The sequence below is a fragment of the Parus major genome, chromosome 3 (assembly GCF_001522545.3).
Source record: "Parus major isolate Abel chromosome 3, Parus_major1.1, whole genome shotgun sequence".
Taxonomy (NCBI): Eukaryota; Metazoa; Chordata; class Aves; order Passeriformes; family Paridae; genus Parus; species Parus major.
Window position 1 is genome coordinate 67805792 of NC_031770.1, and position 15011 is coordinate 67820802.

At 40.8% G+C, this 15011-nt stretch overlaps 1 protein-coding gene across 4 annotated transcripts in view; it reads left to right on the forward strand.

Annotated features, from left to right (window-relative positions):
• The first annotated feature begins 1110 nt into the window (after positions 1 to 1110).
• The window catches only part of CDK19 (cyclin dependent kinase 19), a 121413-nt gene continuing 107512 nt past the window's right edge, over positions 1111 to 15011 (forward strand). The window contains exons 1-2 of one of the 4 annotated variants that reach the window (XR_004496442.1): positions 1111 to 1829; positions 2390 to 2598. Coding sequence is in view for 3 of the 4 variants with exons in the window: in XM_033512835.1 (XP_033368726.1) it covers positions 1365 to 1829; positions 2390 to 2598 (674 nt within the window). In the remaining variant the exon portion in view is untranslated. The remainder of the gene's footprint in view (positions 1830 to 2389; positions 2599 to 15011) is intronic. The other 3 variants (XM_033512835.1, XM_015622611.3, XM_015622612.3) reach the window with 3 other exon arrangements.

Consider the following 15011-nt stretch of genomic DNA (forward strand, 5'->3'; position numbering starts at 1 on the left):
TTCTCATCACCTCCCCTACCCCTCCCATCCAGCACGTGGAAAAACTTTCCATTGTGGTAAGTAATGCTGGCAGAGCAGGTGATAAACTGAGACCATTTCTGTATATGGGGAGATGCCATTTTTACTCTCCCCTCTAATTTAATTCTGCTTAATTCACTGGCCGCTGGCATGATTAATCTAAGTTGAATACGCAAGGTGGAGATTGTCCCTTGCTTCTAGAGCGGGATGTAACCTGCAGGTTGTAGAAGGTCACGTCAAGGTTGACCTTACACTCCCTACACACACATATATATATATATATATATATATATATACTTCCCTGAAAGGAAGCTGCAGGGGTGGTCAGCCTCTTCTCCCTGACAACAAGTGACAGGATGAGAGCAGATCATCCCAAACTGCACCACGGGAGGTTTATGTTGGACATTAGGAGGATTGTTCTTTACAAACAGAGTCATTAGACATTGGGACTGCCTGGAGAGGTGGTGGAGTCACCATCTCTGAAGATATTTAGGGAAAGAATGGACATGGCACTTAGAGCCATGGTCTGTACTTGACATGGTGTTTGGACACACACTGGATTCAATCTCAGAGGCCTTTTCCAACCTAAATGATTGCGTGATTCTGTGTGATATTGTTACTTCTGCATGGCACTTCCATAATGCAAGTAAGCTTGCAGTGACGCTTTAAAAAAAAAAAAAAAAAATCTTCGAGATAACCGAGACACAACATTAAGAGGCCTGAATGTTTCTGTGATCTCAAAGTCCTTAGATGAAATCTGAACCCCAAAGCAGCGCCGCGTTTTTGTAAAAATCTTCTCCGGGCGGAAGGGGCACAGTCTTGCACCGGATCAGAAAGACGGAGCAATACGCCTGGGCTGTATCTGAGTGCCAACGCAGTACGTGCCGCTGTATTTCTGTAAGTGATTAGTTTATTTAGCAGGATGTAGCCGCACGAAGCCTCCAAGCGCTCTCCTTTCCAACATGGACCCGCAGCGCCACAGCGCTGAGGCCGGCCTAGCCCCGCCCCGCCCCGCCCCGCCCGCCGCACGGTGAGGCAGAACTGACCAATCACAGGACAGCATCCCGCAGGGAGGCGGGGCTGTACCGTGAATGGCAACTGGCGAGATAAACAAGTCGCTGCACTGTTTGGCGCCCCGCAGTACGGGGTGCGTGTCCGCCGTCTGTTCCTCTGTTCCTCCCTCCTTCGCTCCCTGCCAGCCAGAGGCACCGCGTCCGGCCGCGCTCGCCGTTCCCGCCTCTGAGCGCAATGTGAAGAGTCAGCAAGTTCCCAGCGGCCGCTGAAACGCTCCGGTGTCTCCGGGGAGGGCAGTGCGCCGACGCCGCCCGGCCGGGGTTGCTCGGAGCATGCCGGGAGTTGTAGTTCTGCTGCTACGCCGTCTCGCCTGCGGCGGTGGGGCCGGCTCCCGCAGCCGCACTACGACTCCCGGCACCCCGCGCGGCGCGCCGCGAGGAGCCCAGTTGAAGCGGGTGGCGGCGGCGGAGCGCGCCCCCTCCCCCCCCCGCCGAAAAGCCCCAAACCAAAACAAAAACAAACCGCCCCCCTCCCCCCCATCCCCCTCGCCCGCCGCCCCCGCCGAGCCCCGGACATGGCGGCGCCGGGAGGGGGCTCCGCCAGCTGCGGGTGCTGATCCGGCCGCCGCGTCCCTCTGCCCGCCCGTCCCTCCCCGCCCATGGGCGAGACATGGACTACGAGTTCAAGTCGAAGCTGGCGGCCGAGCGCGAGCGGGTGGAGGACCTGTTCGAGTACGAGGGATGCAAGGTGGGCAGAGGCACCTACGGGCACGTCTACAAGGCCCGCCGCAAGGACGGGTAAGGGCCGCGCCGAGAACCCCCTTCCAACTCCCCCTCCCCCGCGCCCTCCCCCTCCTTCCCTTCCCTCCCTCCCTCCTCGGAAAGTTTCTGGCAGCGCGGGGGCCGGAGCGCAGAGCCCGCCCGGGTATCCCCCGCCCCGTGCCGGGAGCGGGCCCCGGTGGCCCGGCCCCGCCGATCGGTGTCCGGCTGCTCGGAGTCACGGAATCAATTAGGTTAGAAAAAAACCTCTGAGATCATCAAGTCCACCCTATGGCCGAACATCACCGTGTTCAACTAGACCATGGCACTAAGTGTTACATCCAGTCTTTCCTTAAACACCTCCAGGGACGGGACTGGCCAGCCTATTCTAATGACCCTTTATGTAAGCAGTTCTACCAAATGTCCAACCTAAAGCTCGTCCTGCTCTGCCCCGCTTCCCCTCGTCATCCCTGGTGGTGCGGTGTCAGCAGGCTGTGCCCTGGGGTCGCTTTTGCTTTGCACGCCGTGTTTCAGGTCGTCGCTTTCGCCTTTTGTGTGACCGCGTTTGTACTTTGATGTTCCGTTCCGATTACTTGCAGGGGATTGAGAAGCGAGGAGCACCTGGTTCCCGACGGCCCCTCCCTCCCGAGCGGCCCGGGAAGCTCCCGGGGCGTGTGTTGGTCCCTGGTGTGTCCCCAGCCCCAGGTATCCCGCTGATCCCAGTGCCGGGCACGCTTGGCTTGATGGCCTGTCTGGGAATGCTCCTTGCAGGCAGTGCTGGTGGCTTCTGTCCAGTACCTACGCACAGGTGTGTCTCCTTTAGTTTCCCGTGAGAGAGCAGGATACAAGTCCCTGTCACCAAACACCTGGCTTGATCCAGAGAGGTCTTTTAGGCATCATGCCCCCGTATGTTGGCTAAACAAGGTTTCTTCTCTTCTGCGGGGAAGAGACACCTGGCGCCATGGGATAGGTATTCCATGGATGCCATATTCATGGTACTATGGCTAAGAATGCAGTGGGGAACGAGGGTTGCCATGTGGGTTTGCTTAGCTGGCAGTTGTTGAAGGGGAGCAATCCTGAGGCCTGAGCAAGGCTCTCGTGCAGGTGTGGGTTCCAAATAGAGTCCTTTGCTTTCAGAAGAGCCATTGAGCACTTTTTCACTGTGGTGTGTGCCTGGTGCACAAACACAGGCTGTTTTTATAGAGTGTTCTAAGCATACTGTGAGGCTGGATAAAATATACCTGTGAATTGGAGGTGATTTCTTTCAGTCAGGATGTTAAAGAGAGTAGCCTTCCATTATAGCCTACTGAAACTTTGGAAAAGAGGAGACTGAATGTAGCAAAATGACAACTTTTAAGTAAAATTTTGGAAGCAGTTACGGGAATGCTGCTGTTTTAGATTAGTAGAGAGGTCTAGGGATTCTTCAGTAGGAATAAATTGCATTCATGTGTGTCTTGAAAATTTAAACTCTGAATTAAGAGGTTATAGTATAAAAGTGATTAATAACTGAAAAGTAGACATTAATTCCAGAGAAGGATTAAATACCACAAAATGAGCTATGATTCTAACTAGGTTGCTCTGCAACCTTAGGAATACTAGAGCATAGCTAACTTGAAATATCAAAGCTTTTCCAGGTATTAGAGCTGTCACTGAGCTCGTCCAGTATTTTTGAGTTAAGTGATAATGGTTGCTTTTTTTTCCTAGGTATTAATTTATATATATATGTAAAACATACATGGGATATATGAAAGGAAGTGGTAATAAAACCACCAAAAATGCTAGTTAAATGTTTGTTGCTGTTCTTTGATATAGTAAGCCTAAAATTGCAGCGTAGAAATAGGCAGAGCTTTAGCTTTACTGTTTTATGAAAGAAAGAAAGAAATTTGATGTAAGTCAAAACCAGACATTTTTCATTTCCATCATCTGCAATGGAAAGCCATCACAGGAATTACATTGCTGCTACAAAGCACCATAAAGGACATGTCTTCAAAATCCTTACAGCAGTAGCAGTATGACAAATGCAAATGGGTAGTAAAGCAAGAGTAAATATTATAAAAAGATAGCTAATGTGTCAGAACTGGGAATAATCAAAGGGAGACCTTGAGCCATAAGAAAACTAACTGGTAAAAGGAAGTGCAAAGTTTCAGTGTTGTCAGATAGATTGACATGTAATATAACATGGCACAAATTGAACTGTACTATACTCAGAGGCTTTTCTTCATGAAACTCGGAAAGTGGTTATTTTTTATTTTTTCTTGGTCTTCATTTTATGGCATTGGTGAGTTCACTCTAAGTTACTGTTGTGTAAATTTAGATCCTTGGGTGAAAGATGTGAACAATTTAGGGGAAAAAATTAGAAAACAACTAAAACCACTAATATGAGATGATTTCCTTATGTAAACACCTAGCTAAAGTATATCTGCAGGTTGGAGGATATTTAGCATTAGTTCTGAACTTTAAGGGGTTCCTAATGAAAGAAATCAGTAAAAGAAGTCTAATAGTGGTTCATTATTTATTGTGTGCTTATCACTGGGGGTTTTTGAGCTTTGTGTAAAGGAATTCTTCTTTAGCTGGTTGCAGATACCATTAAAGTATTTCCAATTTTCAAGGCATTCCTGTATAAAAGAGAAAGATTCTGGCTTCTTGCTTCATATAGTCAATTTACAGTATCAGGAGGCTGAGGGCAATGAGAATCTTGTAGCTCTGTAGAAATTCCACTGAAAACTTGTCACTCCGCTTTTCAAAAAGTTGGCATATGAATTTTATGAAATAGTAAAATGTGTTTATATGGAGCTTGGCAAGCTGTTTGATAAAATGCTTGTAAAAAAGTGGTTGTGTTGCTTAGATCTCTGTGAATGGCTTGTGCATAAAAGCATTTTTTTGACAAAGTAACAGCTTAGTTTGGCTTTTTCAGCCTAGAATAGAGTATCATTTGGGCATGTTTCTAGTGAGCTGACTGGTTTCTATGAAAATTAAAAGATTTATTTTTTTAATAGATTTGAACAATGTTGGTGTTACATTTGAATGCACTGCATCATTATGTTTTTTAGAGATTTTGAGCAGCTGCAGCTTCTATTTGGTTCAGTAGTGTTTGTACAGTTTGGTGAGGTCTGGAGGTACTATTTGTGTTATATGTTTAGCTAAATTAGGCACCTGAGTTTACAGAATTTTCATTAATACTTCTGTAGTCCAGAAGGTGTAGAGAATAGGTATTTATATTAAACTGTCCGTCCTTTCTTTCATGTACACTAAAACCAGACCAATGACTTTGATGGAGAAAATCATGATATAAGCCTCATGATTGCAATTCAGTCTCCAGTATTAGGTTTTCAGCTCTTTATGTAGTTGGAAAAATCTGTTACAGTTTTTTTTTGTTTGTGTACTGCTTCAAAGCAGTACTTTCGCTAAGTGTTTTTTTGGATGCATTCACATCTGTCTAATAAAGCAAAGAATGCAACTTTTCCAGTCATGGTTAGGAAAACCAAGTTTTGTTTCATGACTTACGTCTCCCCATTATGTTCCTTGCCTCTTCTTTGATCGCATTTTAAGCTGCAATGTTGTGCTTAGTTGTTTCACTTCTTGTATGTCCTTCTCATATGAGAGGCAAGGTTCAGGATGAGTGAGGTTTGGAAATTCTGTTGGTTGTGTATGCCTGAGTTACTTTCCCTTACCTTTTCAAAATGATTGAGTCCAGGCCACTACAGAGTATTTCTGTTCCTTCACCAGGATGTCAGTTCACCTGCAGGTGGATGTTTGCATGAGTCAGCAAGCTGACAAGATACCACTGCTGGTTAGTCAGGAGCGCAAGGAATAGTGGGATACTTGAGTCAAATAGAAAATAGGCCACTCTGTTCTTCATTCTGTAGCAGCCACAGCAGATGCAACACTTGAAAAAGCTGTATCTTCATGTGAATAAAACCTTTCTATTTATTGCAGCTTCTGCTCACCTGTAAACAAACAATTGAGGTGTCTGCTTTTTCTCAGTCTAGGGCTATTTTTTCATTTGACTCACTATCTGTGTTTGGGCAACAAAGGTTATTATAAATTACCTTTGTAGCTACTTGGAAAGAAAAAAAAACCAGTAATTTTAGTTTAATCTGTATGTTTCAGAAGACCTTTCAAAAAGCAAGCATGTGCTTTTTTAATCTTGTTACTGAAGGAATGATAGAAATACAAAGTGATCAGCTTTCAAAACGGTGGCAGTAGATGGGCCAGGATTTGTAGCCTGGGCAGCTCCCAGGCTCACTGCCAGCTCAGTAGCTGGCACTGCCCTGGCAGACCCTCCTGCCATGTTATCCTTTGGCAAATATAAAAGGTTTGGCACTGCCCTGTACTTACAATGTATCAGCTGAACAAAGTGTATAGATTTATATGCTACTGTAGTATTATACTTTTGTAACTTGCCAGATTACTTTATTGTAACTGTACTTGTGACTTTTAAAAAGAGAATTGGTATAAAACAGGTGTCACCTTAGTTGCCAAATACAGAATTCCCTTTTGAAAGCTGGGTAACAGTTATGCAAGTCTGGAAACATCACTGTGGAGTACAGGCGTAGGAAGGGGAAGGCAAATGAAATATTTTTTCCGTCTTCTTTCCCATATTTTTCAGTACTGTAAGCTTGTAACTGAAGAAGAGTCTGTTCTCTTCCTTCAGCTGACATGGGCATGCAGAATCATCAATGTGAGGTTCTTCACTCACAGCATCCAACTCCACATGAGAGTTGAGTGTCCCTTTCCTGGCAATGTTCAAGGCCAGGTTGGATGGTGCTCTGAGCAACCTGGTTTAATGAAAAGTTTCCCTGCATGTGGCAGGAGGGTGGAACTAGATGATATTTAAAATTCCTTCCAAGCCAAATCATTCTATGGTTTTATGAAAGGTAGGATATGGGAGAGAAAGAAGGATGGAGTATATAGCCAAGGCAAGTATGTAATCTTAATACAGATTACAGATGCTTATGGTTGTGGCCATGTCAATTTTTGTTTGGTTTTTTTTTGTTTTTGTTTTTTGTTTGAAGCAGAAGTGGAAAAATATTAAGAGAGGAAAAAAAAATCTGCTATGAAGCATGGCTCCATTGGAAAAACAGAATTTCTCTTGGGGCAGCTTGGTGTATTTGGTATTTCTGCTAATATTGTTACATTGTTCAGAGGTTACATCTGGTCAAGGTGGTGGCTCAGGTCACTGTGGTGGTAGAAGAGGTAAAGGTAATCTGTTTGATCTCTTAAATGAGTATTCGTGTAGCAATTGATTTGCTATTCTCCCCATATTGTTATTTTGTCAAACTTAAGTAATTTAAGTTCTATAGCAGGAGTTTGTCAGGAGAGGAAATTTGCACTCAAATTAGCTAAATGCGGCAAATGAACAACGTTGGTGGCAAAATGACAGGGAAATGAGTATTACAGTTGCATTTACTCATAAAAGAGAGGCAACTCACTGATGTGGCAAGGATTGTACTCTCTTGAATGTGAAACTGGAGTATTATTTACCAATGCAAGTTGATACTTGTAAGACATTTTGAGAGTCTATAATATTTTATATCTTTACATTTTCTTACTTCCTCTATTTGATGTTGCCTTGAACATAAGTAATTTGAGTGTTGTGCTGTAGCTGCTCTTTACTAATATAAACCTGTGGCAGGCTAAATCACAGAATTATTGACCAAAGTTGGAAGCACAATGTATTAGATCCTAAACAATTATTTCTCTCTGCAGGAAAATCTCTTATCATTTTTGTATCTGAAAACCTGTGATTTGCTTTCCATTTTCATATTTTTTCTTTTCCTGATTAAGCTTCTTATCTTGGGGATGGTAGAATGGCTGAAGGTGTTTATACCTTGCTAAAATATCTCAAAAGAAAAGAAAACTTAAATACTAAATTTACCTGCAAATCCTGAAAATGCCTCTTAACCACTGAACGCTCTCAATATGTGTGAGAAAGAGCAACAGAACTAAACCAGACCTGTCAAACTAGTTGCCTGCTATGCATTCTAATAGAAGAGTCCCCATCTAGGAGGAGATAATTAGTACTTCATATCTGTGCCTTAATGAGAGCTGCTGTTGCAGCTATACCATGGCTTTGCTTCCTGCACAAGAGGATAGTGCAAGTGGTGACGAGTAATTTTTAGTGCTTCCCACAGACTCTTACATATGATTTCTCCCATGGCTATTTTGCCACTTCTTCTGTTATTCTTCCTGAAACTAAATGCAGAAATGAGCTGTAAAGCGCATTGTTACTTTTCAGAAAACAAATATTATTTGGCAGGTGTTCTGTCTGCTGCTGTGGTAAGCACAAAGGTGGTGTGGTGTGGTCCTCTTCTTGAGGAAGAAAGGGAGGTCAGGAAGATGTAGAAGGGGTTGTGTTTGAGAGAAACAGGTGAGTTTTTCCTAATCTTGCAAAGCAAGAATTGTACATAAATTAGTCCATAAGATGTGAAGGAAAAACTTTCAAAGTTGAGTGGTGTTTTTTGGTTTTTTATTTTAAAGAAAGGAAGAGGGAAGAAGATTCCTGTACTGAGGGGGATAAGAATTTTCCAGTAGAGCTGCAGGAAAAGGAAGTAAGAGGTTGAAGGGGAAGAAAAGTTCCTTTTCTGCCCCCCCATCTGGTAATAGGGAGCAAAGCAAGTTAGACCATGGACTAAGTCAGAAACTAAATACTTGTGCAAGCTGCTTGGCATAGCAGTTTAATATGTTGTATTTCTGGGTCACCCAATCTAACATGTTATATTGTGGGTAGAAGTGTAGAGGTGTTTTTCATAAATTTATTTTCAACATGAGTGTTTTTACATTGTGTGTGATTTAAAAAGAAACCAAAAAATCAGCAATAACTCCCAAGCCACAGAGATTGCTGTGCCTCATAATGTTGCAGATGTGTTTGTACAAGTAACCAAAATTTCTGTGGAGTATCCTAACCAGATTGCACTAGAGGTTTATTGGTAACATTAAATTTTCACCTGTGTTTTGAAAATGCCTACTGAAATGCTGTTTGCCTCTTCTGTGGCCCTAATCAAGCTCATGATTTGCATAGACTTGGGTCAGAAGATGCCTTTGTCCTCTGTTTGTAGCAACTGGGTTATGTGTTGTGAAGTGACTCTGTTTGCGCTTGCTGCTGCTTTATGTTCGGTCCAGGAGGAGGTACAGTCTACATGCGTGATCAGGAAGGGATTGTCAGCAGCAGTGACAAGAAGCTCTTGCACTATGCTTCCAAAGATGTGCAGTTCTGAGAGCTCCTTTGCTGGCATTTGAGAACTGACATACACTGCATTTTTTTTTTTTTATTTTTTTTTTTTACTGAAACGAAGTGTTAGAACTTAAAAAAGATTTATTTATTTCAATAACAGCACATTTGCTTGAAGGAATGCTGAAACTAGTCCAGGACAATTTCATTTAGAATAAATTGGCTAACTCAGTATGTGGCTTCAGGAAATGAAGAACAGTTTCTACTTGTGTAGCAACTACAAGAAGTTTATTGTTTTGACTTGACTTGAGTTTCATGTTTTTTAAATATTATAGGTTTATAAAAGACCTCCCAGCTCTGGGACTTTGGTTTGCATGGTTTGTTTGACTATAAGTTAGATGACTGACAGATGGCTAGTTGTGATGATATTAAGAAATCATTATACCTCTAGTGAAATTCACTATCTCAACAGATTCAAGAAGAAAAAAGTGCAGAAGTATTTTTAACCAAAATTTGTTGCTGATAAAGTCCGAGTAAAGTCTTTAACTCAACTGAAATTTAACTTCTATATCTGAATTTTTTATCAACATTTTTTTTAGACTTCTCTGTGGGAGTGCAGTCCTTTCATTTAGTGGTGGGAATTTGAGAGAGCTTATGAAATACTAGTGTATCTAATAAGACTGGAGGGAAGAAATCGTGTGGAGATAGTATCAACTGACCTGTACAAAATGTGTGTCTGTAAGTATAGGTTGGGGTTTTTGCTTGATGTGTTGTGATTGGGGTTTTTTATCTTTTATTATTTATTTAATTTTACTTTATTGAAAAGCAGAACTGACTTTTCTGCTTGTGAGAAAGATTGAAGAAGCTGAGATTGCTGAAAGAGTGGATCCCTGAAGGGCATTGTTCATGTTTGTTTCTGTCTTTTCTGGGCTTAGCAATCTTTAAAACAGTATTTTCAAATGAGGCCACTGTATAACTGTTTGTCCCTCAGTTGTCATTTGTTCTCTACAAAATTAATGATCCTGAAATATTCTGTAGTTGTTGATCTTGTAGAAGAAACCACACTGAAGGTAGGCTTTCCAATAGGTAGACCAATGGCCATAGCTTCCCTTGTGTGCTGGGGGTGTCAGGTTACTCAGTTAAGTATCAGGGCTCTGGACTAAGTAAAAATACAGATATAAAATGGGGACAGTCTGGGACAGTGTTCCCATAAAGTGGGCCTTGCATGCAGTATGATTATTTTTTTTTTTGTTCACTCTGTGCTGACTTAAGTAGAAAACACTATTGATTTCTTTTTGCAGTCAAGTGAAAATAAGAGTTATAGGCAATTGACTAGAGGTGGAAGCTAATACGTTGGAATGGAAACTACATCTGGAGGTATGCTTCACTATTTTGAAGCAATGTATCTGCTTTCCTCATGCATTAGTTGAAGGAAAAATCAATCCTTTTTGTGTTGCCGAAAGGTTTTCTGCCTGTTTTGTCCCCCCTTTGTTTTGCTGTCTTTATTAGAGCACTTGGAAGCTTTCACACAGGTAATGCTGGGATTCAGCTCTGGCTGTGATTGTCCTTGACTTTCCCACCTCTTTGCTAGTATTGTGGGGTATGAGAGCCTGAAGAGATGCAAGGGCCTCTCAGGAATGATATTTCTAGCAGCATGTTTGGTTCTGAGGTTGGCTGTTTTGAGAAAGATACTTCTTGAGTATCATGAAGTCATGAATTCTGCAAATTCAGAGGTGTTTAAAGAAAATTCTCACCTGTGTTTTATAATGAAATACCGTGGATTCATGCTAAGATTTAGCACCTTGCACATTCAAAAACGTGGTGTTTGTTGCTTGTGTTAATTATTGTCAGTGCCGCTGAGAGTGGGTGTCAGCTCATGTCTTTGAATGTATCTGTTCTTGAAACAGAGTTTCTGTATCACTTGTTGTCTTGTTCTCAAGGGCATTGTAGACTTCAAAGTTAGCTTATGTTCATATCTTTTGATTAAAACCAGTCATTGTACTGGATAACCAGTTGTTCATTTGCCCAGTTCTGTCATGCTTCAAATGAGAAACAGAGGTAGACAAATAGCCAAATTTAACTTGACCTTCAGAACAACCAAAGGACTCCATATGAGTAGAATGCCATTTATTCTACTTTTAGTGTCACTTCAGTGATGGGGAAAAAGCAGAACTTCATCACTTGATGTTCTAAACCTCAGATTGTGACAGAAGCCTGTTCTGACTATGGGACATGGAGTTCTAATATCCAAAGGAAGCAGAATGCCCCTCCCTTTCCCCAGGAACAGATATGATAGCTGACTAAAGACCTTGTTTGTTCTTAAGAAGTAGCAAAGTTGTTTTAGTGGCTGCAATAAAGATCTCTGTCTTCGAGAAATCCTCATCCCCTGACACTGAAGTGAGGAAAAAATGGAGATGCTCCCTTTAAAAAAAAAAAAATCATCAAAAATATGGGGCTTTTTTACATTTCAGACTGAATTAAATTGGATATTGTGGTGACTTCATGGAGTTTCATTCCAGTTCTTCGACCTTATTTTGAGGATGTTGTTTCAACTTTGCAAATTTTCAACTGTAGTAAATGCGCTCTGTATTACTCTTCTCTATTCTGCCCATATGGAATTTGGGTCTTGCTACTTATTCATGATCTGGGTGTAGCTTTAGTACCTAAAGGCTAATTTACCACCTAAGAATTACACTAACATTGTGTTAGCAAGCTTTCATGTAGATCTGGCTTTGAGAATTGATAATTTCACTGTAGATGGTTTGAGTTAGGAATTCTGAAGGAACAACCAGAAAATTTGTGATAGGTCTCTCATAATCTTGGTTTTCAAGTGCTTTAGGAGAAGCATTTGATTATGTCATGAGTCCAAAAAGGAAATCTGAGTAACTGCAGCTTTTAGGCCATTGCCCTTCTGTTAGGTTTTACATTGAGTCAATAGTTCTGCTCATTCTGCTATAGCCGAACCTAATGCATTGTAGGGATTTAGAAAAAAAATCTGCACCTTGTATTTTAAACATGTTCTTGCTAAAAAAGACCCCAAGAAAGTACAGACTTCCTACTACTTGGTGATTTGATAGTAATTTCCCACCTATCAAAGTTGCAGTATTCAGCCAGATTTAGCACTACATAGAGAGAGCTGTGCTGAACTTTAAGCTGGACTATGTAGTTACGGTATGGCTTTAGGACTTAAAAAAATCCAATTTCTTGGAATTAATTTCTTCACATTTATAGTTAGTCACAAGCATTCTACTTAAGTGGTTTTATGGAGAAAATGGCAGATTCTTTTTTTGTCATAGTCTCAGTTTGGCATAGTCTGTTTCTGTGACCTTGGTACATAATTTGCTGACAAATAAAAATTTGTTTCCTCTTTATTTCAGAGGTATTTTTCTCCTTGCTGCTGCTGTTCCTTGTTTTAAGGTAGCAAATCCTCACATACATTATCCTTTTGGACAGGGACGTATTTCTTAAATCTTTTCATTATCTGTAATCAAGCCTGTCTGTAAAGAAATAAAATCAGGTGCAGCTCTCTCCTCTGTTTAAATGTAGCAAATGCTGGAAGAAGTTACCTGGAGCAGCAGAATAATTTTACAGCTTTCAGGGTTTAATGTGAACGCTTTAGTTTTTACCCTTACAAACAAGCTGTCAAGTCTGATTACCCCAATCTGTTATGAATGTACTTGTATGAAATTCACAGTTCTCAGTTGTTCCAGATACTTAGGAATCAGTCTAATTTTAGCAATGGCAACAACTCTTTAGCAGGTTGAGTTCTCTGAATTTTCATCGATAAGTCTGGAGTGAGGGTGGCAGTGATTGAAGTTGTGCTCTCTTTCCTTGCAAATACAAAATTTTATTATTATAGTGTAAAGGCTAAATTTTAATAGATTAAGTTTAGTAAGATTTCCAGTGGTCTGGTATTACATAGATCTTGGACTGTGATGTGAAATAATTGGGAGTTGTTGTTAACAGTTAGAAGGTATCAATGCTACAAAGATTCGCTTTTAAATTTCTAAAACTACTGGAATGAAGAGACGAGCATATGGTTATGTGTAATGGAATACTTTTAGTCGTCTCATAATGATTTTAAGAGACCTCTGCTCTCCACTCCCAGTCTAGTGAAATCATAGCTGGGAAAAGGCATTTTTTTTTTTTTGATGGCAGAAAACTTTATCAGTGCTCAGATTCACTTTTTGTCCTTTTTATCAGCTGTCTCTTCATGCATGAAGAATCATTTATGTTATGTGAAGTTTGTGGGGGATTTATAGGAATTCAGCGTCTTTTGAGGGGCTCTGTGGAAGCAAGCAATGTCAAGGGCACTGTGTTTAATTACAAGTAGCTTAGCATCACTTTAAGAACTTGCCTTGTTCTTTAACATGCACATTTCCTCCTGAGTTCATAATCTGTTCATAATCTTGTTTACAGATGAGTAAACAAGGAGAAGGATAGCCATATCACTAGTGCAATTTAGAGATACATTTGGGGTTGTTCTACAGATTATAAAGCAAAATATGTTTCATATTTTATATGAACATATAAAACATATTCGTATATGTTTTATAAAGCAAAATATATCTCATGGGATGCTGTGATAACACTGGGTGTCAATTAATGTGATGCAGTTGGTATTTTTAATATGAGCTCTTTTAGTCTGACTGGAACATGGCAGATTTTTTAGCAGGCAAAGCTGTGTGTAATGGTTCTTCTGCCTATTTCTCATAGTGTATGTGATAAAAGTCAGATATCTTTTTAAAAAGCCTAATTGCAGTAATCAGTTGCTCTGTATTTGAGTGTATCTGCCAATTTATGGTAGACTTAAATTTAGAATGCTATGTTCAACAACAACAGAAAAATATCATCTTGAAAGTTTTTTTTTAAACCAACCAACCAGGAAAAAAATAATTATTTAAAAAAATCACAAATTGCTTTTTGATTCCTGAGTTAGCCTTCTTTTGGCATACATTTGTGCCACCTGACATTGGCACTGCATTGAAAAATGGAATAGTAAAACATACAGCATTCAGGAATTCGGTATTGTTGCATTTTGAGAAGAGTAATGTCTAAAACTGCATACAAATTTCTGCCTTTTGGATGTGTTCTTAGGTTGTTCTAAAGGGTTTTATGGGTAGACTTTAAGTCTTGGAGGTGGCAGAAGATAGAGAAAAGTGCCGTCGCCTTGTTATTCCATGTATACACTGAGCTATCAGGTGTCAGGAGTGGGACCTAGTGGAGTTGAGTAGGTATCATGAGGCAGTGACACCAATGAGCTGAGAAGCATTTAAGCCCTTTTTTGAAAACAGAGACTGTAAAGACTTGAGATTAAAAGAAAAAAAATCAAAAATTTAAATTTTATGGTAGCATATTGTCTCCATTACAAAAAGCTTTTTCCTTTTGTTTACCTGGATCAGCCTTGGACATTCTCTTTTCACTCTAGTTCTTTTTAATATTGTATAGTGGACTGTCCTCTTTGATATAAGTTTGTTGCATTGTTTTCACTCCTCAAGTTTACTTGTAGATGTTTCAGATAAGATACAAGCTCAGCTTCTAAAGATTGAATACTGTCTGATGGGGAGGTTGGTTTACCACCCTTCTGTTGTCCACAGAAATTTGATTTGTTACCCAGTGGGCAACAGGCTGATAACTACACACTTGAGAGAGACATTTATTATTTTATTTCAGAATTCTGCAAGTGTGGGTGCCCAGTGGAATACCACAAATCAAGCCCAACAACTATCAAAACCTTCTGCTATTTATACATGTCAGCAAACAAAGGAATTAGTGTTCATTGGATACATGTTACATAATCCTTATATTAATTACTGTTCTATCTTCTATTGGTTAATGATTTTCTCGCTTCTCGTGCTAATCAGTCCCATGGTGTTTCTCTTTTGGGCCGATGGATTTTTGGGTCAATGATCTGTGAGTCAGTGGTCGGGATCTCCCCCTGCAGGATTACCTTTTACCCAGTCAGAGTTCATTCAGCACAGTTGCTGGGTGAGGTTTATTAGTTTCTTCTTCATCCTGGGGGTTCTGCCTAGTGTCCTTGTGGGTCATAA